Source organism: Homalodisca vitripennis, chromosome 5 (assembly GCF_021130785.1).
Source record: "Homalodisca vitripennis isolate AUS2020 chromosome 5, UT_GWSS_2.1, whole genome shotgun sequence".
Classification (NCBI taxonomy): domain Eukaryota; kingdom Metazoa; phylum Arthropoda; class Insecta; order Hemiptera; family Cicadellidae; genus Homalodisca; species Homalodisca vitripennis.
The window spans coordinates 93,399,614-93,427,144 of record NC_060211.1 but is presented as its reverse complement, the minus strand read 5'-3'; the positions used below and the strand labels follow the sequence as shown (position 1 = coordinate 93,427,144).

The 27,531-nt window shown below is 32.7% G+C and overlaps 1 protein-coding gene across 2 annotated transcripts in view; it reads right to left on the bottom strand.

Moving 5' to 3' along the window:
- Positions 1-24,309, bottom strand: part of LOC124362531 (beta-1,4-glucuronyltransferase 1-like) — a 34,898-nt gene extending 10,589 nt beyond the window's left edge. The window contains exons 1-3 of one of the 2 annotated variants that reach the window (XM_046817120.1): positions 22,827-24,309; positions 16,759-16,884; positions 14,293-14,526 (exon numbers count right to left, since the gene is read on the bottom strand). In XM_046817120.1, coding sequence (XP_046673076.1) covers positions 14,314-14,526; positions 16,759-16,884; positions 22,827-23,900 — 1,413 coding nt within the window. In that variant the 5' untranslated portion in view covers positions 23,901-24,309 and the 3' untranslated portion in view covers positions 14,293-14,313. Of the gene's footprint in view, positions 1-426; positions 582-14,292; positions 14,527-16,758; positions 16,885-22,826 lie in introns of those variants that run through there. The other variant, XM_046817119.1, reaches the window with a different exon arrangement.
- Between the last annotated feature and the right edge of the window lie 3,222 nt (positions 24,310-27,531).

Genomic DNA, 27,531 nt, shown 5'->3' with positions numbered 1-27,531 from the left:
TGTCCAACTATTTACTGAATTTTTTAACAAAAAGGAAAATCAACTTATATAAATACATGTAAACATAAAAATACTCTTGACATTCTTTTTATCAACAAGGGAATGTGAAATGAAAATGATATATCTACAAATAATAAGGGAGAATATTGACAAAATTAATTGTACAACTTCAATATTAATAATATCCTACTTTTAAATAATTTATATGATTTGTGTGTATATGTGTTTGTGTGTAAATAAATATAGTACATATAAATATGTTTAAATCCCTTTTGAAATATTAATGAATAATTTATAAAAATAAATCTACTTTATGATTATAATATATAATACTATATATTAGAGTGCAGTAAATACAAATAATTTTTATTCAAAACTTTTAATTTTAAATAAAGTTACTAAAAAAACAAAAAGGCTAGAACATACCAATAAATAGCACTGAAGAAACTATTTTAAAAAATTAACCAATTTAAGTAAGTAAATCACGGAAAAACAACAAATAAGATGAGATCCACAAGAGAGCGTCATGAAGACGGAAGAGCAACTAAGCGGCCGACAGTAACTCAATTTGGCACTAAGAGGGTGATCCAGTTACTATAATCAATACATGGCGTACACAGCATAAGCCCTGTTCAGGGACTGCCCTGTCACCACAATCCTCATTTTAATAAAATAAACAAATGATGCATTTACACACATAATTAAAGAACCATTACAATATCTCAGTAAAGTGTTAGAATGTATTATAAAAGATTTTCAATCCTATTTTGTCTAATACAAAGTGGTTAAAAATAAGAACTAAAATTCCAGGTCATGGTTATAATAAGAAATGTTTTGTATCCTATTTTGATTCATTACTGTCTGTCTGTTTGTTCTTTAATTTAAAAATGTATAAAAAATTACAAATTAAGTCCTACAATTGTAATTTTTCTAAGAAATTTAGATAATAAAATATCAAACTTTACAGCAAATATTTTTTTTAAACATTGTTTCTAGTTTCAAATGAGAGTAATTTAATTTGTATGTTTACAAAAAATAACGTAAGAACCAAAAACATAAAAAGCTTAAACATTGTTTAATAGTTTGTTATTTCACCTTTTATAACTAAATTTAAAATAAGTGAAAAGAGGTATAGGATTTACATGTAGTTAAATCAATACTAAAATCTATTCATAAAAAATATACACCAGATTTTTAAGTTTACTGCTTTTTGGTACAAAACAATTTCTAAAATATGACACATGATAGTGAAAAGGCACTATTTTTTAAATGTTTAAAATGTTAAACATTAAACAAAGTTGACGAAGTCTTAATGAAGTTAGGTTGTAATAAGAAAAAAATCCATGCTACTCACTGATACCTACAAGGCAGAGAAAACGTTTCTGGACCATTTCTATCATAACAATGTGACCAATAAAAACGTCAATGCTACAATACTAAAGAATTGGTCTAACCAAAGAGGCCAATGCCTTCAAAATGAGAGTAGAGAAAGCTGATCCTCTTTAAATGCGGGATATCATTCCCAAATCAGAATCGGCTTTATTCATATTCTTTGTATCTTTTCTCCAGGATCCAATATAGGTATCATAAAAATCCAAGGTTCTTTGTGCCAATAAATTTTTCAATGAATTAATCACAGGACAGCAACTTAGTTCTTAGGCTTACGTGGCCAGTGTAATAATTAACATTAAAGCCTTCCGGTTCACAGTGTAAAAACATTGTTTGTACAACTAACTTCTTGAAATATTTAGTCAACAAACGTTACACCAAACCTCTGTGTTTGGTTAAACCAAAACAGATGTTTTGGTTTAACATCTGCTAACTGAAGTGGCTCTCCACAGCAAGGTCTATATATTTCAAGAAGTTGAGAGTGTGAGCAATGTTTTGAGATGACGAGAACTGTAAGATTTTGATGTTAGATAGGGCAGAATGTGTTGAGATCTCTTAAAAGACATAAATTAATTCAATAACATTCAATATCATAATAATAATTTCTTTGTAGCAAATTTTAAATATATTAATGCATTTAAGAGTGCAACCCTAGATCTCACATTCAATACACTTCATAACATTTCCTTGTGTACTTCTGCACACAAGTGAAACAAGCTGTAAAACCAAACTCACATACATCTATAAAACCAAGCACCTAAATAGTTACGCATTAGTGGTAGATATCTATTAATTTTCAGATGGTAGCTCCTTCTATTATAAGAGCACAATGCTATACTTGCAAACCCTCATATGGGTATATATATATTATGACATTCTCATCCATTCCTGAGCTAGAGTATATTGAAAATTATAAGTCTTTAGTTCATTGTTAAGTTGGCTTAAAACAATTAAAACATTGTATCAACAAACAGACAAGAAAACAAATAAAGAAAAACGTTAACAAAAACTATTAAACTGAACTACTCAACATTAAACCTTACAAAAATTATAGAATTTAACAAAACTTTGTTTGCTTATGTTACTTCCATATGTTGACCTTGTGGTATAATACGCACTATGCAAGGAATTGCACAATGTAGAGAGTAGTGGGAGGGGGGACAGAGGGGTTGGATGATGGACAGGTAATTGAACGTCAGACAGTCTTACATGACTGTGTCTAACTTTAATGAACTGACTCCATTACAAACTAAACACAGAACTGTAGCTTCAACTTTACCACTCCAATTTACTTGTCAGTGCAAAATCTTTTGCAAGTAACCACACATAATAAATCTGATTTACCGACTTATTAATTCCAAAACCAAATACAAATATACCTTACTTGTTTTAGGCACTGGATAGTTAAAAATGAGGATTCTGTAACACATATCTTACTTTCCAGTTAAATGTAACTGAAAAACCTGAGACGTATTAAAATTCAAATAATAAGAATCAAGATTTGAGTATAAAAAATACCTTTTTACCCATTTACTGTCTGTGAAAACTATTCTTTGTGTATGTATTTTTAATATGAATTAAGTACAGTCCCTATACTAACTTACACTGCAAAAGATTTAAAAAATATAAGATGAATAAATGTGATACAATTCTTAAAAAATGCTAATACCATTAGCTTGTTCATAACTAATACTCTTTCATTTCTGAAATATATATAATTAAAATGTACAATTAATTATATTTGTATTCAGCATTAGATACTTATAACAAGTGAAAATAATAATGTGAATGGCCACAAACGGAGAATAGAGACATGGTGTGTACTGGTGGCCATTTGAGTTTAACCATCCTATTATAAGATATTCAGTGAAAATAACAAAAAGGTTTTCATAGACTCCAATGATACTAATAACTTTTCAGACCTATTCAGATCATACTTTATACTACTTGAATAATGAACCAAAACATCTGCATAGAAAAATTATTACTTGTCTTTAAGGTATTGAGTTCCTACGTACATGATCATGTAATATGTGTTTTTTACTTAAATCTTTATATTTATTTGTGTGTTTAATTTATTTATATGTTTTATTCATTTATATGTTTTTAACTTATTACACTTATTGTCATACATTTTAAATGTAGATTTACAATATCTTATTCACTTTTATTGACTATAAATGTATTCTATTTGACCCATTTAATTTGACATGTAACCTTTAATATCTAAGATTAAGGCTACACTAAGACCGTGTAAGTTTGACTATGTCTATTGCAACTACTGTTGATCAATGACAATAAACATATTTCATTTCATTTCATGCTGGTGCTTAGGCTGTTTCTCAAGATTTTGTAATTAAAACAGACAACAATATATCAAATTTTAAATAGAACTGTAAATGAAGAGTCAATAACTCGGAGCATAACAGAGGGATCATAAGCATTTCCTTTTTACACCAATGCTATTGTTTGATAGATATGAGATCATCGCAGGAAGTTATTCACATCTCTGGATCCCTTGAATAATTTATTGGATATTTAAATTACTTTAAAAACAGTGTGTCAGAGCACCGAAATCAGAGATCAAACATTGTCTATGAGCACCAATAAGATACACAAAATTTTTATTCAAAATATTGTAGTGCACGGTTGAATATCTTATCTTACTGAATCATTTTATAAAACTGGTGGTTTTTCACTGTTGTAACACTCCAAAAATGTTAATTAAAAAGGTTTATGTTGTATTACAAGTTTGGTAAATCAGATGTAGCCTTCAGTAATGTCCAGGTTCAGATTCAGATTCCTTATTGTACATATTATTAGAAAACAAAACAAAGGTCAAGGAGAAGTTTATGTTACAGTAAAGTGTAACAGTCAGTGTTTGTAAATTCTTCATATTATGTTGTCTTTATAAGTCAAGAGCTCTCTCCAGTACTTCTTCCACTGAGTAGAAGTGTCTGTCTTCCAGCCAAGCCGTTAGTTGTCTACTCGTCGTTGTCCAGTTTCCTTCTTGACGTGTCCAGGCATGTTGTATAACAAGACTCCTTTGTAGATAGGCTTCTTTTCAAACGCTTAAATAGTGAGATTGCAGTGAAAATCAATTGAGTTTCTAGTGTTATGTCCGTGTAGATCTCTGTGCCTGTCTTGGTTGGTTCCTACTGCATGCAAGAAGGTTTCTCTTATGTACAATGCCACTATTGTAAGTATTTTTAGTTCTTTAAAAGATTCTCGACAACTATCTTGGTAGTTTAACCCTGCAAGGCACTGAATCACTCTTTTCTGCTGTATGCAAAATATGCAGTTTTAATCCCACTTGATCGTTTGGTCCATCTGATGACATATGTTTCTGAGCTGATGTAGAAAACAAACTCCAGTACTTATTTCATTTTAAATTATTGGTTATTATTAATTTTTACAAAAATTAAAAATAATGTATACTAATAATATAAAATATAAAAGAAAAACCACGAGTTAGTACTTATAAACATATTGAGGTGAGACACAAGATAATCATTTAAAAATTCAATAAATAATAATAAAGCTAATAAAATATAATCAACTGATTACTTTTCCTATTTTTGATATTCTATTTATCAGCTGATTATATTTTATTTGCTTTATTATTATTTATTAGATTTTTAAATGATTATCTTGTGTCTCACCTCAATATGTTTATAAGTACTAACTCATATGGTTTTTCTTTTATATTTTATATTATTAGTATACATTATTTATAAAAATTTTAACTTTTGTAAAACTTAATAATAACTAATAATTGAAAATGAAAAGTACTGGAGTTTGTTTTCTACATCAGCTCAGAAACATATCAACTGATCTATTTCACAGTCATGGAACAAATAACAGGCTATAGTGAACGTGGTAAATAATTAATTTATACAAACTATCATGAATGTTTACATCACATGTGATGTCAAAAATTATTTTATTATTCTGTATTGTTCAACTGTATTAATTATCTATGGTTAGTTTTTATATGATTGAAACCCTTTATTCTGTTATTTTATTAACTGGGTTAGTCCTCCGTAGACTAGTGGATACAGTCACGTCTCCCTAACTATGAGATCATGGGTTCAAATCCAGGGGAGATCCAATCACGATAGGAATAATAGCCACAGTGACCCAAAAACAAGCCAGCATAGCCTAAAGCTGAGGCTAAAAAGAGAATAAAAAAAACTTGGTTTATTTTTCATTACAACTTAATCATTTCGTATAATTTAAATGTAAAACAGTATGTTTCCTGTTTTGTTCTTATTCTAATTGACATGGATAAGTTTTTAAGACCTGACAAATTTGATACTGAACCAGTTCACCCTCTTGTTCTAAACTTTGGAAATACTGGTTAAGAACATTTGACATTTGTGAAAAGAATCTCATCAAAGGAAGAAAGAATTACATCCGAGGATAAACTGAATCTCCTCATCAATCACATTTCACAACCAATCTTTGAATTATTCATATCTGAGTCCACGCCATACGAGGTAGCAAATGACATTCTGAATAGTATATTCATCAAACCTACAAGTGAGATATTTGCAAGGTATTAGCTAGCTTCATGTAAGCAAAAATCAGGTGAGTCCATCAGTGAATACTTGTTGACTTAAACGGAGCAAAAACTGCACATTTTCAGCAGTTACTGCTGAAGATCACAAAAATAACTTTATTCAAGATGTTTTTTCTAAGTCAAAGTCAAAATCTATTTATTTACATAGTCTTCAAGACTAGTATTGGCGTCAAAGCATAAAGTGGACTTTTGTCTTCAGCAATTCGACAACGGCTCTTAGAAAATAATACTTTAACTCTGGAAGAAGCTTCTAATCAGGCTCTTGCTTTAGAAGCAGCTCATAATCAATCAGCATGTTATTCTAATGTTGATGATGTTTTTAAATGCTATTACACTCCTAAATGTTCCTGCTGACAATCAAGACACAGCTTTCGGCTGTCTCTTCTGCTAAATGCTACTTTTTTAGATACAGTTGTGTCATCTGCTCATAAACTGTCCTGATACAAATACTATATGTAACATTTGTTCTAAACTAAACCGGGTCGTTACTCTAAGGTCTGTAGGTCAAGACTACAGAAAAGCAGGATTAAAACTTCTCATGCTGTAACAACTAGTTCAAATATTGTTACTAGTATTACAGCAGGTTCTCCGTCATGCTTAAAAGATGCTGTTGTTAAAGTAACATTGACAAATACGAAGCAGAGACTAGATACTGGAAGCTCAAAGAGTTTTTTTAAGTGATTCATTTGTTTCTCGGAGTAACATCAGACTTTCAGACTTTTTTTGGATTGAAATTAAATCAAGAGAAAACTCAACTACTACATTTTCGAACGGCACAATTAAAGGAGGGCTATAATAAGGATGTGATTTTCCACGGCTAGCAAATAAAATTATGTGATAGCGTAAAATTTTTAGGTATTGATCTGGATATAAACTTTTCTTGGAAAAAATGTATTGAAAATATTATTAGAATATTGAACTCGGCATGTCATCAAATGCTAGTGTTACGAAATTCAATTAATTTGGAAACCAGAATAATAATTTACTACTCTTTCTTTTTTTCAATAATTCAATATGGTATTGAATTTTGGGGATCATCTTCTAACTTTGATAAAGTTTTTAAGATCAAAAAAAATTATGAGATTAATGACCTTTTCATCATTTAGAACTTCTTGCAAACCTCTGTTTAAAGAATTAAAAATCTTATCACTTCCAAATTTATACATTCTGAAAACCCTACTAACAGTACAATCAAATTTTGAAAGCTTATCAAGTGATAACTTTGATCATAATTACAATACAAGATTTAAAGCTAATTTTCAATATCCCATACATCAACTGCGTCTGGTAGAAAAAACTCCAATATACACGGCAAAAAAACTATACAATAAGTTACCTCAAAAATATAAACATTTAATCAATTCAAAAACATTTAAAAGCAAACTAACAGATTTTTTGTTGGAAAAAACTATTATAGTGTTGATGAGTATTTGGTGGATCCTGAATTTTAAAATTGTGTTTTAACATAGATTACATTAAATTTGTTACGCTGTCTTGACCTCTTATATGTATGTTTATAATGTTTATATGTATACAGTATGTGAATTGTGATGTGCATATATATGAATGTATATGTGTATGTATCATTATTATATTAATTTATGACAATGTTACCTGTTTCTATAGCAATGCTATGTATAAACGTTGATGTAACAATAAAGACTGATTCTAATTCTGATTCCCTGGATCTGGTAAGGTTTCAATGGCATCTGCTTCACTTAGTTCTCAAATTTAGGTTACTGCATTGTAAATGTAAAACTCCTCGAGCATTCATACACAAGAGCAAAACTTGTAGTATTAAAAAAACTTTGTGCTGATATTATAGTGAGTCACGATCATACTGACACATCATTCTTAAATTCAACTGAATTTTGGTGGAAATAAATTTCCACTTATTGTCTGTTCTCTACCTCATGCTCGAGTTGAACCTCCTCCTTTATTCCGTAACCTGACTGAAAATGTACGACCAATTGCTACTAAGTCTTGAAGACATTCATTACATGATAACATATTCATTTGGAATGAAATAGAAAAATTATTATAATTAAATGGAGTATTAGAAGAAAGTTGATTACCATGGAGAACTCAAACTCTTGTTACTACTAATGAAAATCATCATAGGCAAGTGATAATACACATTCTCAACCGCTTTACTCTCTTAAATGATTATCCTCTACCTAGCATAGAGCATGTTGTCTATCAAGTATCAAATTTTTCTGTTTTTAGCACCATCGGTTTGTCTAGTCTTTATCATCAAATTTCCATACAAGACGATGAAAAGAAATACACTGCTTTTGAAGCTGTTGGTAGGCTTTATCTATTTACAAGAATTCCATTTGGGGTAATAAATGGTGTAGCTTGTTTCCAGAGGTTGATTGATGGCATTATACAATCTGTAAATATAGACGGAACCTTTGCATATTTGGATGACATTATAGTGTGTGGCAAGGATCAACATAAATATGATATTAAACTAAATAGATTCCTTGTGGCTGTCAAGAAATTTGGACTTACCACACATTATAAGAAAAGCAGTTATTCTCTGCAGTCAATTAAAACTATTAGGTTATGAGATAAATAAGAGAACTATTAGACCTGATCAGGACAGACTTAAACCACTAGAAGAATACCACTGCCTACAGACACAGCTTCATTAAGAAGAACTATTGATATGCTATCGCATTTTTCTAAGTGGATTCAAAGTTCAAAGTTTAATACAAACGAAAACATTTCCAGTTTCATCTCCGGCTGCCTCAAACTTGAAAACTCGAAACAAAAAAATAATAAAATCAGCCATTTCTGATATAGATGAAAGTATTTTGTCTGATGTTGAAACATATGCATCTAAGCATTCCATTGCTGCTAGCCTCTTACAGAATGGACGTCCAGTACCATTTTTCTCGTCAACTTTGATGTTAAGTGAACAAAGATACTCTGCAGAAGAAAAAGAAGCTTATGCTACCGATGAAGCTTTGAAACTTTCTGATTGGTCATCACTTCAGACATCACTGACCAGAAATATGTGTCATTGATGTTTCACAATAGTTGCTCTAGTAAAATTTAAAATGAGAATGGGGTTTACAACTTGCATGTTATAAATACGACATTGTTAACAGACCAGGTAAACAAATGAGTGAGATAGCTGACACACTGTCCAGTGTTTGCGGGTCAACAGGCAACAACAAACTGTGTCAACTCTATTCTCAGCTTTGTCATCCTAGGATTACTGGGAAGGTCCAGTAGTTAAGAAGTCGGAATCTGCCATACTCTTTGAAGGAAATAAAGATGACTGCTACATGTGCCATCTGCGCAGAAATAAAACCTAAATTTTATAAACCCCAAGAAACAGTGTCAATAAAATCAACTCCATTTGAAAGGTTGAATATGGATTTCAAGGGTCCATTGCTATTAAACCCCAAAAATAAATATTTACTGGCGATTGTTGATGAATTTTCGCGTTTTCCTTTTGCTTATTCATGCCTCGACATAACATCGAGCACAATAATACAAAAGTTATGTGACCTGTTTTGTTTACTTGGACTACCCTCTTATATTCATACTTACAGGGGCTCTTCTTTCATGTCAAAAGATCTTAAAGACTTTCTTAACTCCAAATGCATAGCGACAAGGAGAACTACAAACTACACCATATAATCCTCAAGCTAATGGCCAGATGGAAAGTTAAAATGGCATAATACGGAAGGCTATTACACTGTTGCTAAAAGGTCTCAATATAAGAATAAATGAATATGTCGTAAATAATTCCTTACATTCTACTAGGTCTTTACTATGCACTGCTACAAACGTGACACCGCACGAATGGTTGACTATTCATTCCATAAAATCTTCAAACGGCCTATCTTTACCAACCTGGCTACTTGAATCTGAAAAAGTTTTCTTGATGGGAAATCTAAGACAGAGCAAGTATGACCAGCTGGTAGATGAGGTCGAACTAATAGATATAAATCCCAATTATGCAAGTATATGTCTCAATAACAGAGATGATAAGACAGTTTCTTTGAAACAGCTAGCTCCGAAAGGAGACAATGCTGCTGTACTCTCCAAAGATAACATAGATCAATCAGTATTGGTAGTGGACCAACCAGACAGTAATATCTCTGAATAATCACAAATATCAAATTGGGATATATTTATGATGGTTGTCACAAGTAGCTATTCACTGGATCGTGATCACCACGTCCTCATTCATCTAAACCAAATAATTCACAAAACATTGCTCTGCCACAAAACATTGATTCCCCTCAACCAACTAAACAAATTCATAATTCTGACTACTCGCCTTTAAGACGGACTACAAGAAATAGATATCTTCCAAAATACCTAGACGATTATTCCCTACCAAGGAGGGGAGAATGTGATGAAAAATTAATTAATAAAAACTATCTTAAGTTTACATCACATGTGTTACCAAAACTTACTTTATTATTTTGTATTAATCAACTGTATTAATTCTCTATAGTTTGTTTTGAGATGATTAAAACTCTTTATTCTGTTTTCAAATATTAACTGGGCTTTATTTTTCATACAGTGAATCAGCGAACAAATAACTGAAAAGAAACCAACATAAACAAGCCACTGGGAATAACAGAAACTGCATGAAATCTTCCTATGATTCTCCGTTAGATCACATGTGTTTGGGTGATCAATTGTTATAACTCATAATACAGTGTTGGAAATACTGTATAATGCTGTAGCAGAACAGGGGGCTATATACAATTGTTGTTTTTACTTGATAGAAGTACAAACATTTAACTTTCACATTAATAATATATAGGATTAGGATCCTTCCATCCTGTCTCCCTGTGCTTGTTGTTATTCTTGGTTTTTCTTCTTTTAAAGGATGCATATGTCCTTAATAAATCTGAAGTAATTCAGAGCATGATTTTGTTTACCATTTCTTGTTTACAGTATTATTCTATTTCCTCGGACTTCAGACTAGGAATGTTGTTTATTTTCTAATCACTATCATATTCCTCATCACTACGACACTGGCTCGCCGCATTGTATGGTTTTTATGGTTTAAAACTTAAAAAAATTGCACTTTGTGCCTGGTATGTACTTATTGCAGAATATAGTAGGGAATTGCACCAAAAAGGTGGTGTTGCAATATTCAAGAGAGTTAATCTGGACAATGAGGTGGAAAGTGTAAATCTTGATAGCAAAAGCATTGAACTTGTTTGTGAGATGACCGCTGTTAAAATCAATATAAACAAAAAAAATCATGTTTACATTCTGGGTGTATACCGACCACCAAGAAGCCCACTGGATCATGCTCTTGAATTACTAAACTCGTCACTAGAAGAACTCCCCATAAACAATTCTGCAATTTGCATTGTTGGTGATCTCAATATTGACTGGCTCAGCACACTGATGGAAAGAGAAAACAATAAATTAAACAACCTCCTATCTGAGTATAACCTGACTCGATGCCTCCTACCTGCTACCAGGATAACCCCTACAAGTGCTACATCAATTGATGTTTTTTGCACCAACTTGGCACCACATAGCTTCAATTTCGAAATCATTGAAAACGGGCTCTCAGACCACACCGGACAACTTTACTTCATGGATTTCCCCTCCACATCAAGTAAACAATCTTCATCAAATGGAAGACGTCTCAGTCCAGATAACATCTCAAATTTAAAGGGGCTTCTTGAAATTCAATCATGGGATCGGGTATACAACTCTCCAAGTGCAGAGGATGCCTACTCAAACTTCATTGGAACTCTGACTACAGCATTAGACATTACATGCCCCCATACAACATCAAGAAACAGATCCAGGAACCGAACTCAAGAATTTAACAACCCTGAAGTAAACATACTGCGGATGTCTTTCATCCAAGCCCACGAGCGCTACTTAGCCAGTGGACAAATTGAGGCTAAAGAGGATGCTGCCCAGAAGAAGAAATCCTACGACTTAAAACTAAAAAGTCTTAGAAGGGAAACAAACTCCAACTTCATCGCCGAAGCAAGCAACAAGAGCAAAGCAGTCTGGAGCGTCATTAATAGCGAAAGAGCACCAAAGAGAGAAGCTTCAGAATCCACGTGGAAATTAAAAAATACTGATGATGACACCTACCTAGACGACATTTTTACCATAGCTGAACATTTTAATACCTATTTTACAACAATTGCAGAAGTAACTCTCGGTCATAACAATGCTCCTAGCGCCAAAGACGTTAACTTATGTTCAAACTTCACAGGAACAGGACTTAACATGTTCAATCTTACATCTAATGAGGAAGTATTCAACACTATAAATTCTCTAAAATCCTCTTCCTCCTCAGGCTATGATGACATTTCTTCAAAAATACTGAAGTATTGCAGCTCTGTAACCTGCCAACCCTTAACGGATGTAATCAACAAGTCTCTGACTCAGGGATTATTTCCCTCAAAATTAAAAATGTCAAAGGTATATCCACTGCATAAGCAAGGGAGTAAGCATGACATCAAGAACTATAGACCAATCTCCCTTGTGCCCACTGTATCAAAAGTTTTGGAAAAAATAGTTCTCTCGAGACTGTTAGAGCACCTTCAGCATAACAATCTGCTGCCAAAAGGACAACATGGGTTCATCCCGGGCAAATCGACTATCACCGCCCTTGCTGAGCTCATTGAGTGTATAATTGATAATATTGAGTCTGAAAATACTGTAACAACTGTTTTTCTCGATATGAGTAAAGCATTTGACTCACTGTCTCATAAGCTTATTTTATACAAAATCAGAACCTTGGGTGTCAGCGGTATAGCCCTGAAATGGTTCGAAAGCTACCTCTCTGGGCGACAGCAAATAGTTGAGCTGAAACACACAGCTAAGGGCTTGACGAAGGTTCTTCATTCACTTCCACAGTATGTTAGAAGAGGAGTTCCGCAAGGATCTGTGTTGGGACCCGTCCTATTCATTTTATTCACTAGTGATCTAGGTAAAACACTCGAGGCTTTTAGTCATCCTGTATCATATGCAGATGACACAGCTCTTATCACCAGCAGTTCAACAGCGGAGTCACTAGAAATCAACATGTATATATCTGTTAGCATGGCCCAACAATATTGCCTAAATAACGACCTTGTTTTCAACCCATCCAAAACAAAACTCCTTGCACTAGGCAGACATAAAGACCACATATCAGGCCCACCAGATCTAGAAAAAGTGGATGAGCTTAAACATTTAGGTATGATAGACCAAAATCTTACATGGAGTTGCCACATTGATTACCTTAGCTCAAAGCTCAGCTCTGCTCTCTTTGCTCTCAAAAGGATAAAAGCTACGGGCACAACATCTGCTCTAAAAATAGCCTACCACTCTCTCTTTGAGAGCCATCTTCGGTATGGAATCATCCTTTGGGGGAGTTCTTCAAATGGTAATCTCCAGAGGGTACTAATCTTGCAGAAGCGGGCCATAAGAATCATGGCCGACCTCTCTTCCCGAGACAGCTGCAGAGAATCTTTTACTGAACTCGACATTCTCACTGTGACTTCAATTTACATCATCGAAGTCATCATATATGCTTCCAAGCAAAACTTCCCGAGAAACAGTGAGGTGCACAACTACTACACTAGACAGGCTCAAGCTCACCGTCTACCAGCTCATAGAACAACGCTCTTCACCAAAAAACCATCATTTGCTGGAACCAAGCTTCTGAACTCCCTTCCTGATGCCATCAAGACCGGCAACGCTAAAACTCTAAAAAGAAGACTACACAAGTGGCTGGTGAAGAACTCTATCTACAGTCTCGATGAGTTTTATGACATTCTCAACTCCTGACTTGTAATGTTTTTGTTGTTAATTTTTGTTCTTTCCTTTCAATGTTATGTTTCATAACTTATTATTTTTATTATTGATTGAAAACTATTCTGTTCTTGATGATCATGAATAAAGCTTTCTGTATTCTGTATTCTGGACCATTATTTTATATATCCTTTGTAAAAGATAGGTTTTTGTTAATTGCCTTGGATTTAGGGGTAAAAACTTATGGCTCATTGAGCTGTTTGGACCTGTCTGTTTTTTCTTCTTAGTCACTCTTAACATACCTTGTCACTTTGAGAAAGAAGCCAATTTCGAGTACTTAATATACACTTATTCAGTTTTGTTCATTGTGATTTATTTGATACCAGTGTTTAAATATTATTTTTAATACATTTAATAGTATGAATTAATCCAAAACATTCTATACATCCAAACTAAAACATTCATAATTTTAATACAATATACATGTACTATCATCTAATGCATTGTAACCTAATAACAAAAATAAAATCTTAAATTTAGTTATTTTAAAATATTAAGAATTTACGAACCTGCCCAGCTTGTGTTATCTGCTAGTGTGTCTTGCAGCCCTGCTTGGAGCCCAGCTGTTGAGTAACTCGTCGCATGATTTCATCGTAATGTCGCATGTTATTGTAGTGGTACGCTGTCTGGACGTCTGATGTGTCTCGACTTGTACCGGACCGCCGCTTGATGCCAGGTGCATGCACCAGGAAGGCACCATCCAAGATGACAAAATGGTATCCCAATAGACACATCTCATGCATCTAAACAAACATCCCCTTCTTTATTTATACTCTCTTATACATATTTAATAATTAGTGCTATATTCTAATTGATGAGTTTCTATCCTCATACATCTATCCTCATAAAATTTCTCTTCACAGTGGGGTTGAAATATCTTAATATAATAATTGTGTTAATATAAGAATGTTGACACAATGCAAAGAGTAGGCTTACTTTTACTTGATTGCAAGGGTGTTCCTGTTCTTCTTAGGCATTATAATAAACACAAATAAATTAGATACTTCGTGCCCACAGGGCACTTTTTTGTGGTTACCAGACAAATTGAATTGAATTGTACAGTGTTGCAAAATTTCAGAAAAAAAGAGATTGTAGAGAATAGGAACGACCTTGCAATTTGGTAAATGTAAGCTTGCTCTTCTTACTGTATCAAAACTCTAGATTAATTTTGTACTAATTAATAATGAAATACTAATAATTGTGTTAGAAATGTTTTATATTATTTGACTAGACAACTTTAAAAATTCTTGAAACCAGCTGCACAATGCTAAGAACTTAAGCTTACAAGTAACTAGTAGTTTTTATTGTCACTAAATCAATGTCATACATCTTTAAGTATGAGAATAATTAATGTTGACCTAGTAATTACTCAAAATAACCAATTTCATAATTCACTCATATGCAAGTAATATAAAAGTTGCCACATTGTTTTATATTAACAGTAAATCGTACAGTACTATCTTCTTATGAAGGACAAACAAAACACTTTTTGTATTTTTACTAATTCCATAATACTTGCATCTGTGTGTTCATCCTGTTATATCAAGAATTACCATATTTTAAATAGCCTAAATGTGATTGTTGTAGGTTAAATACTAATATTTAAATTAAATCTGTTGTCACATTATCTGTTGCTTTACTATATATTGTACACTTAGTCAAATAAACTGAAACGACCAAGTATTAAAGGGCTTAACAAGAAACATAACAAAACAACTAATGACACACAGAACAGACTACTCTTTGACCTTCAACCTCATAAAAATACAGTTCTTTCTTAGATCAAGAAGACCTATGCAAGTTTTAAATCTGTAGTACATTTCTATCAAGAGATATGACTCAAATAGACACACAGACAGATCAACTGTTCTTTGGACTAAGAGGAACCAAAGGACCAAGTTTAAAATCTCTAGGGCCTTTCTATCAAGGTTTTGGCAAAGAACGGACAAACGACACAATTTTAAGAAGGTTGTGTCAGGTCCTTAACACGCGAGAGATCGCACTCACTTCCTGGACGCGAGAGGTCGCGCGACGGCAAATTGCTCACGCTCGTCTTTTACTCAAATTGCAGCTTTAATTTGGTGAGAAAAGTTTCAATAAAAAAACTGTGTGTTGTATCTATTACTGTCTTTCAGTATATACTAATAAAAGTAATTGGGTACTTAAGTTCTAACAAAGAGAAATATTATTATGATACATTGTATATCTGGTTCGGAATTGGTGACTTTTTGGTACGAAAAAGGTCGCGTGTGAGCAATTTGCCGCAATAATATAAATTAGGCTTTTAAATGAAAACATTTTATTACAATAAAGTATTTTATTATGAGGAAGAAATAAATTTTATAATATGTATATTTCCTTAAAACAAAACAAATTGCCTCAAAAACGTTATAATATAATAATAAATCAATATTTAGGCAAAATATTACTAATTCAATAAAATATTATGTGCAAATGAAGAAACCTATTTTATATCAAAGAAAAATTATAAATGTTAACGAAAAATTAAAATTTCTTTCTAAGTTTCATAAAAAGTTAAAATATAAAAACCCGTAAATTAGTACAAGTTTACTATTTTTGTTTCAGTGGAAATTATCGTCTAAGCTAACTGAAGAAGTGTGTATGTATTCGAAAACGTTACAAAAAACACAAGAACATCAAAATATTGAAGATTTAGAAATATTTCCAATATTCGCAGATTTAACAGAATGCACTACGGGAGAGATCGCGCGAAGGCATATTGCCGCGGCAGGTGTAGAGCTACAACAGAAATTCCACCACTCGCAAACAAAGCCAGCGACAGACTAACGGTTGTCAAGGTCAGGCGCAGGGATGTACTGGGAGGGATAAAACGAGACCCTGTTATCCTGGGGCATCACTGCAAACGAAAATATAAAGAAATAAAAAAAGCGCGGCAAACTGCCGCGGGCGCGATCTCTCGCGTGTTAATAAAGAATAATGATTATATAACACACCTGAATCATCTTATCCTGTTTGCCCTCCCAACTGAGTAGCTCACTGTAGAGAGGTTCCTGATTCGTACCTATGTAGATAGGCTCCCAGCGGTGATATGGGAATTCTCTTCGCACAACCAACATCGGCTAGAAATTATTCAAAATATTATGAAAATTCTTCCTCAATATGTATTTGGATTTAAAGTTAAATCTAAAATTCAAAGTGAATAACCATATACACTCATTTCAACAAACCCTTCGCAGATTATAAAATCTGGCACCTACTTATGCTGGTAATGAAACTTTAAACTAAAAATTAACACTAGCTTCTTGAAATAAAACTGTGGAATTCATTTTCTGGGATGTTTTATAAAATGTTAACTATTCTATTATAGATAATTCTATCAAATTCTTAGAAAACTTGGCAGAAAGGAAACAGGTCTGTAATTTTTTTATTAGCGTTGAGTCTTTTCAGTTGTACATAGGTTCTGCAAGTATCTTTGATTCTACCAAAAATGAATTACACTGTAATAATATACAGGTAATACAATGGCATGTATACATTCCTTAATTTATAATAACCTATACATCATCATGATTACAATTTTCTTCATTTTTAATTGTTTACCTATATTAATAATTTCTAATAACAACATATCATAAGAATATCACTGAACTACATATCATTCTGAACAGCATTATCACTATTCAAATTATTAATTTGTTTGAAAATAAATTGACAGAGTAGTTGTTAAAGTTTCCAGTCACTTTTTTGGGTTCTTGGATTATATTAAATTTATGTTTGTTCCTTAAAGCATCAAATTCTAATGTAGCTTAGTATATATAATTGCACTGTTGACCATGTTCCTTATATTAGTTTTTAAATTTGGATCAAAACAAATCTTACTTGCTAGAAATTCTCATTTTGCAAGCCTAGTGTGTTGTCACATTTTAAAAAATCTTCTAATTTTCCATAATTTTTTTTTTCAATTATAACTTTTAAATCCTGATATAAAACTATAATTTTTGTATCTAAAATATATAAGTTAGCCATTGATTGCATTTTAAATTTCTAGCTTTAAAGTTTGTAATTAGAAAACAGTCCTTGCAGCTCAGCTAGAAGAAGTAGGTAGACATTGTGACAACTGTATTATTTATTTATAATTTTATTTTATTCTCATGGGATTTACATATATTCAAGATCTTGTTATTTTTCCAGTTTCATTAAAAGAACAAAGTTGTGATTTTTTAAAGTTCAAGTGGCCGCCATAATGATAAGAAAAGGCTGGCCAATGAATATATATATACATTAAATTGTATAAATGGCAATAGCCTTATTTAATTTCAATAAACATTGAATCACAAAAAGTACTTGCTCTGCCGGGAGTCGAACCCGGATCTCTCACTTGCCGGGTGAATGTGCTACCATTACACCACAGAGCGCTTACTTTTTCCGATTCAATTATTTTGTATTTGGCCGTATCTGTCACATATGTGTTTAAATAAGCAAACTAACATATGATCGGAAGACCAAATACCTGTCAAACATATATAATATATAGTTTTAAAGCAAATTTTTGTACCAAGTTTAAGCTTCTTTGTTTGAAGGTTATTTTTGACGATGGAAGGATTGTGAAGGAAACAGGATTTTTCCGGACATTTGCCATTGTTCAGTGAAACAAGAAATCAGTAACACTACGTTTCGAGATCTGCAATCTGATCTCTTCTTCAGGTAAAGAACTAACCTAATACATAATTACAAACTAGGTTTAAATAAACAAATCTTACCAAAGCGTTGTGGCACGCCTTAGTCAGGAATCGCAACCTACATGTTGTTTGTCATATTCACTAACTCTATAAACATGCACACCGTATAGGTGTGACCTGTATTCCGTAGTTCAGTTTTAATGATTAGTGTTTTGTATAGTTTTTTATTAAGTGCATGTTTATAGAGTTAGTGAATATGACAAACAACATGTAGGTTGCGATTCCTGACTAAGGCGTGCCACAACGCTTTGGTAAGATTTGTTTATTTTAACCTAGTTTGTAATTATGTATTAGGTTAGTTCTTTACCTGAAGAAGAGATCAGATTGCAGATCTCGAAACGTAGTGTTACTGATTTCTTGTTTCACTGAACAATGGCAAATGTCCGGAAAAATCCTGTTTAAGCCAAGTTTAAGCTTTTTTTTAACATTCCTATCACCAGTGATAGAAAATTTCTTATGGGATTAACATGTATTCAAAATCTCAAAACTGTTTGAGATACCAAAGTTTAAATGATTACCATATTGGAACGAAATGGCTGACCAAGCTGATTAGTGAACTTAGTAGAGACATGTATAAGATCAATTATACCATGTTTCAACTGGGCTTTTTTGGGACAGTTATAGTTTTCACAAGCCACATTATAAAGTAAAGATATATGCATAGAGTGGGTGGTTTTGGGCTCTGGGGATTATGTTTGGTGAAGATATGCAGAAATTTGTATTAAATGCTAACATGAGGGCTATTGCAATAGGCTGATTTTGTACAAAATCCACCAAAAAATTTAAAAAATAGAAAAATGATACTTTTTGATGATTTAAAAAATGATGATATAAACATAATGTTAAATATTTTGATTGTAATCATCCACTAATATAAATAATGTCTTGTAACTTTTGACAACAGCCTATATGTGGGTTTAGGTCGTAAAAATTACAAATAACAATGCCTTTTAATGTTGGAAATGGATTGTAATTTTGGTTATAATTTTGAGCTGTGCTTCTTGTTATTAAGATTTTTAGCATTATCTGTATCCCCTAGCTTATCTTTTCTGGCCATTCTGTGGTCAGTAAGGTATCAACAACCAGCCTGTGTACTAGTGCCTTCTAAATGATAACTACAGTGTCCATTGCTCAAATACCGCACGCATTCAACTCAAACACTATTATTTAATTTGGAAAATTATATAATGTCTAGAATATGTGTTTGAGAGTGGATTATGTAAGCAAAAAGTATAGGGAATGTAATTTTGATTTTTTAAATTTTATTTTTCTGAATAGGCCTAAGCATGTGGTTTTGATGTGCGATCTTGAGTTGTTTTTAAACAAACAAAACTGATCTTTGATTTGATCAGAAGTTACGAATTGGTTTGTTAATACAGTAAGTTGTATTAACATATGATATTAGGAAGTTATGGTTATTTTACTTCTTTTATTTATTAAATTAATGAAAGTTGTGTTTTACTTTCTACATTACTTATTACATAAATGGAAAGTTACAATATGTTTTATTTTCAAATTTGCTTTAATCCACACTATTAAGACCTATGAGATCCATAATATTAACCTATTGCAATCATGTACCTGAACAAAACAGTAAAAGGAGGTGAAAATGACAAATAGCAAAGGTGTTGAAAATTAAAATTTTGAATACTTTTCTTTCAAGATAGTAAAGAAGTTATGGTTAGATGCATTTCTAATATGTCTGCTTTGTCACTGTGTTTTTCAGCTAGGAGTAGTGGCCGGAGGCATTGGTGTTAACGTGATACATACTTGTATTATCAGAATGTTGTAATAAACAATAACATCATTCTTTTGAGTCAAAACCCTCCTGAGTACACTATTATTGTGAATGTACAATATCCAATCCATATCCAAAAATGGTGCGACAGCTGATGTAAGTAGTCAGAACAGGAGATTTACTTTATTGAGCAAACTTAAAACAATATCATTGGGATCTGAATCCGTGTCAAGTAACAAATAACAACAATAAATAAACCATTATAAGTAGCTATTCAACGTTAGATAAAATCATTAGATGTTTGTTTATTTTCTCTCCAGGTCAGAAACATCTGTACACTGTAGAATGATCGTCCCGGTAAAATGGCAGTCACTTTTATATTGAAAAGTTTACCGCTGGTATTCTTAAGTGTTTCTGGCAGGTTGTTCAAAACTTTCACTCCAGCAAATGTAGGCTTTGACTCATAGAGTGCTGTCCTGTATATGAGTAGTGCATTAATTGTGACATTTCTAGTTACGTAAGTGTGTCTTGATGCATTGCCAGAAAGGTTTTGAGCAGATTCATGAAGTACAGTCTACAGGATGTAAAGGAAGGGTGCTGTAAGAATCCTTAAGACCTTACAAACTTGTCTACATCTGTCTCTTGTGTCCAGGCCAGATATTGTCATTGATTCACAGTCAAAAGATCACGTGAGTCACAACTCATATTTTGACACTCAGGTAGTTAATTTCATATTTACTCTGGTTGGTTCTTAAGTAGGCACGTTGCTCTTAGGTAGACCAACCAGCCTTTGGATATAGTGTTTAACCCTTGAGTAGGTCCGAACGTCACATAGTTAGATTAGGTGAGTTTTCAATAGTAACCTCAAATAACAACAGTTAAATCATAAACAATACTCTCATGTAGGGTGGTTGGCCCACTGGTAGGCCTGATAGTATTGGGGTTAGAAGCTTTAACATTTTATCACTTTCTGAAAAATCAATTCATGTTTGCAACATCTACTTTTGATATATTTCCCTACTTTTTGTTATTGCTAGCTTTTAGAAGGCTTGTTTAAAAGTATAAACCAAATTTAAGTGAACCATAATAGCTCATAATTATTACTAGGCTATTTCAACAAGGTGATTTTAAACTATTCAATGTTTTATTTGTAATAACTTGATATAAAAGTAAAGGAATAGTGCAACTTGACTGAGGATAGAAAAATAAATTGAGATACCTATGCATCCACATGATTATCATTATCTATAAATCAAATCAAATCAAATCAAAGCATTTATTGTCAGGATACAAAGAATGTATATAACAACGTCAATAACGATACATTAAACTAGCTTGTGAGATTTTGCACTACAAGAAAAAACTCATCGAAACTGTAAATAGCAGATTTTAACAACCAACATTTTATGGTATTTTTGAAATTAGTCCTGCTCATGATCTTTACTTGCAGGGGTATAGCATTGAAAAGCTTGATACCCTGGTATTGAAAGCTGCATTGAGTACTAGTATAGTTACATCTAGGAGTTATTAAGTTATTTCTATTGCGTGTAAAATGATTATGTACATCTCTTTGGTTGCTAAGTCTAAATAAATTATCTTTAACATACAACAATACATTAAAAACATAGATGGACGGCAGGGTCAAAATATTAAAATTTACCAAAAAGAGGTTTACAATGTTCTCTACTATGTACATTGCCAATTCTCCTAATTGCCTTCTTCTGAAGTACAAACAGCTTATTTGCTAAATGAGAATGGCCCCACAAAGCAACTCCATTCACATCATATACATTGTATCATATCTTTTCCAACCTGAAGATAGTTTGAGACGCTCAGGTGATCACAACTTGAGTTTTAGATTCTATCTCAAGGGATGTTTTTTGTTTTTGCCAGTGTGAGGTGTCATCACAAAGCCCACACTGCTAGCCAGAAGCATTTCTAATCAATACTTTCTTGTGCTCTGATCACTTTGGACGATTCCGCACAGGAAAGTACCAATCACAAATGCCATCAGTGTGGGACCACATCAACCCACACTTATGACGTAAAAAAAACATCCCTCGAGGTATTACCTAAATTCAAGCTGAGATGAAATAAACACTCGTAAAGGTTAAATTTGACCTTTTTCTACCTATAATACATAACTACCTAAATCACGTAATAACACATAGTAAGTTAGATAGGGACAAGGATTACTATGTTAGCTTTATTAAATATTTTTTTGAACGTTCACTTTGTAATAGGCTATATTTCGATACTAAAGAAATTCAAGTTGATTTCTGAGAGTGTACAGAATTTATGTTTATTTATATGCATAACACTATTTTCTTCCCTAATTACCAACCACCAGAACAATTTGTTATAATTATTGTGTGATTGGTATATACCAAAGTACCATTACTTTGCTTTATTGAATTTTCTTAATGATTTTTGTACTTCCATTTTTATGACATCTGTAATTGCCTCTTAATAAAATTGTTCACTTTGTAATTTTTTTCAATAGTACAAAATTGTTCTGAAATTGATATAGTAATAGTAGAGGATTACTAGTACAAGATTCTATCATATTCTTTTAATTACAAACCTGTATTGAATTATCTGTTGCATAACTTGTTTGATGAATCCATCTTTGAAGTCCAGGAAACCTCTGACAATGCAAGCATATCCAACGATGAAAATAAATTGCTTTGTTTTGTGAATATAGATCCAGCAACTCAGATTTTTTCTCTGGGATATTACTGATGTAATCTTCTATTTCAAAAACAGGTAATACGTACACCAAACGTCTCATGAAGGTCTTCCCACTATTAATTTTTAAATGCAATTTTGGTACCATTTTGTGGAATCGGGATACTAGATTTTTGCTAGGAATCAGTTCTATGTCAGATACCAACACAAATTTTGTATTTGCACTAATTCTAGCAACATTTCTTGCAACGTTTACTGGATATGTAAGCTCTTCTTTATTTCTAAACGTAATAAGTCTTTTGTTTAATATAATATTAGGGATGGCACATCCTGGAGGAATTGATAACACAGAGTCACAAGCTAGATGATCTGGTGGGTATTCTAATGGAAATACAAAATGCAAGGACACTTTTGACATTTCAGGAACACAGAAACACAATCTTTGTAAAAGACACAATGTTATAGATGCATCATAGCTAGGAACAAATGCAGCTATGCTGATAGGCCCTTCCCACCTAATAACAATTTCCACCAGATAATACAAAAAGTCTGGAGTTAGATGAGAACAATATGTTATGTTATTGGTTTGATTCTTGATCCATGTACCTTGAAGTACATTATAAATCACTCTGTAAGACCCCTGTTCTCCTAGTTCTGGACTTAAATCAATCTCACTATCAGACAAATCAAAAAAATCAGGAAATCCAAGACGAAAACTACAATAACTTTCATTTGAAGGAGTTAAGGTCCTTAGGAATTTACCAGGGATAAATTTACTTTTATTCCCATGTGAATGGCGGAAGAAGAATCGTGAACCATCCAAGAATGGAAAATTATAAAATATTGATTTAAAGTTAAGAGATTTTTTGCTTTGAAATACTTTAAATAGATAGATAATAAACAAAACAGTTACGATATATAGAAAACAACGACTCCGGAAACTACGAATTGCCAAAACCCAACATTTCATGGTTAGACTTAACCTAAAATAACCCTTGAATTAAATTAGGCTATGAGTATTTCAAAAATAAACGTTTATCAAACACGTGAACTCACAGTTACGTTTATAAAAATATAAACTGTCTTCTGACTTAAATTTTCTTTTCAGACTTATGTTTATTAATAAAATCAATTAAGTAAGTGAAATGTATTTATGTAAACCACTGTCCAGTCCATGTTAACTCACGATTTTGACAAGTCACAATGCATAATGTGTAAAGAATACAGCATACACCTATAGTTACCGGAATACGGTCAATGTATGTTATAATAAACCAAAACAATTAAATAACAACTTTGACATTGCGCCCTCAACTCGTCTGTACTATGTTGATATTTTTATATTTTTTAAGGTTTAAATCAATTCGGTACGACGGACACGGACAGTACCAAAACTTACAATACTGTACAGACTATACACAGACTAAAGTAGTAGGTGGTTGATAGAACCTCCCAAGAAAAAAATATTTTTATTGTTCAGTGTACATATAAAATCAATGGATCGTAATCAAGTACTTTATCCATTCTAAAAAACAAATACTAAATTTAACACTATTTTCATAATTAATAAACAATTCAGGCCATTGAAATTATTACATGTCTCAATAAATACCATTTGAAATAAAACTAATCTTAGTTTGAACAACATACATGAAGACTTAATTCATATTAAATGTTTTAAATAAGATTTTACCACACAACTATAACATTTTTTACTAAAAATATTTATTAAAATAGAACTAACTCTCCTCGAGAAAGGATATAAGTTTTGTTTAAATAAACACAAATTTTGGCAGTTTGAAACTAGATTTGGCACATTGTTAAAAATGGTTTGGTATATTACAAAATAAGTTATTTGAATTAAATCAACCTATAATGTGGACTCAAGTCTTGGGATTTATGTCTTGTATTAAGTAAATAAATATGATTAACAAAACATTCTGGATTATTAAAAACATAAATTAAAAAAAGACATTAACAAATAATGATGCTCTCTAATAAAATATTAATCTAACAGCTTTCTCTACCATTTGAGCTAAATAATACACTCAAGGTCCACTTTTATAAGGTAGAAATTTACAAAATGTCATACTAACCCAAGAACACAAGCCCATTACTAAGAATTGAATGAAATTCACCTAATTAAACCAACCTCATAGTTTGTTCTTTTATCGAGGAAATCAGACAAATTAACTCATGAAATATAATAAACTTTCACGCTCATAGCGAACCAAATCAATCTGGCCACTTTATTTGAGATCTAGATATATAATAAGACTAAGAAAATATTTTTTACTCGAAATGAGAACCACATTGTTACTAAGAATAAAATTACTGCTATCTCAGAAACTACAGAAATAACGGTATGCTAATAACTACAGAATCAAATTTCGCCTGAGGAGTTGGCTTATACCGCAATACCTGAGAACATTTCACACCAAAGGCTAATCCCAAAAGACGATCCAATGAGGCATCCGAAGTGAAACGATTCGGACGAGTACTGCCCTCAAATACCAGACCGGGAAAGCTAGATTTTTAAAACCAATAAAGTAATGAACGTTGTGTTAGTTAGTTGCTCTCATGGCCATAATGTTTGTACTCATTTACGAAATGAATTGCCAAGCAGTTCTTGAAATGTAATTGGTATCATAAAACCTGGAGAAACATTTGAAAATGTACTGGAGGGCAGTACTCTCAACCGCCGATCACAAAAAATGAATTTGTTGTTCTCCTAGCTGGGACAAATGATGCTCCCAACAGCTGTGGTGAACTGTAGCATTCACTCACGAGTTTACAACATTAAATAAGCACTAATGTCGTTGTTGTTGGAGTTCCTTTGAGGAGTGAAGTTCCAGATTTAAACAATGTTATGAAAGCAATTAACGATGATTTTTGTAAAATGACTAAATAGTTTGATAACGCAAGCTTCATATATCTCGATAAATTCGTAAGACAGGGCACCTCAACTGGAACGGTAAGATAATGATCTCGGAGTTGATTATCGGTGCTGCTATGCGTCGTAACCCAACGATGAAAGAATATTCGATCTTCCCTCCACTAAAGCACAGAACTGGGTTGATAAGGAGATTACGGATAAAGTTGTTTATAGTTCCAACTAAACAAATTTATTTAATGCTAGGTGTAAAAGCCACTATACTTTGACTTGTCCCTTGGAACCCCGGAGTAGCCCTAACCTGACCAACGCTATTTCCAAAGTTGGTACTCCTGTTGTAAGAAGGAGAACATGGTTAAACTCTCATTTAAAGCTCTGATACCTGGAGCAACACAGGCCTCGAACACCATTCGCGTAGCAGATCATATTATTGAACTCTAGTCAATGCTCTATTACAATTCTACAGCATAGAGTTTGTAAAAAATCTAATAGACGTGCACCTCCAGTGTGAGAGACCCGACAAATTGTACTTTGCAGAATACATAATCTCTGTCAGGTGCAGAATGAAAGTTTCATTGCCTCTGTTTGTTTGGCTGTTTCAGCGTACTGTTGCGGAAACATGAGGTGTCTGTATATAGGCCAGAGAAGGCTTGGAGTGTGAGTCTCTGGATCTAACACAATTCTGTTCTGAACTCTACTGCCAGATAGCTGATGCTAAGTTTTGTCTTTGTGGGAGCAAAAGCTTCTTGTGGTCGCAATTTAACATTAACAATAAAGATGAGTTGGGGGTATTTGTGGCTGTTAAATGTGACTGAAGTGCCGTTTGCGATAAGGAGTCCACAAATGCGACCCAAATGTATCTCTCGTTCAGTTCTCAAATGAAGTATCATATGGATTTTCCTCTCAGCTTTTTCTGTGGGTCTCGCTTAGTGGCCGGCTGTGTTCTGCATCGTTGCGCAGCGCAATTGAATTCTAAAATAATGTACAAAGTTTATTAGCTTCAAGGTAATGCAATTTTATCGATGGGTTGCGTATTACTTGCTTTTAAACGAACCAAGTAATATGCAATTTCAATTATACGATGATCTGTTTTAAAAGTATTTTTATTTGCAGAGTAAAAATATAATCCGTCTCAATTAGGTCTCTAGTATTAACAAAATATTATGTCATTTCCATATTTTCAGCTTCGGCTCCCACAAATGCACTAGTATTTTAATAAATGTATAGGATACACTATGGCAGTTACAATGACACTGACAGTTGGATAAAAAACTGCGTAATATATTGGGCCAAATGTAGTGGCCTGACGAATTCAACGGCAAGATAGCAAGGCCCACTAGACGTGGTCCATCGAGCTGAGGGACAGGAGGTCGTCATAAATCTCCAACCTGAAGCAGATGGTTTCCCATGGCCACATTTGTCCCCTGACGATTTGAGAAGACAAACACATGATTTGATGCTGATCGCAAAGGGCTAAAGTAAGTAAGTTATTTAATAATTAAACTAAAGACAGGAACATAGATCTCAAATTAAAGTTTAAATTCGTGATAAAGTAAAATACACATTTATTTTAGCAGTTACATATTTTACCCCCAATTCTCTTTCACTGAACACATTTTAACTACTTGCAAATCAGCATACTTCGTGTTTGGATTTATAAAACAGTATGATAATTTGTTGTATTTTCATCCTCATTTAAACTACCCTT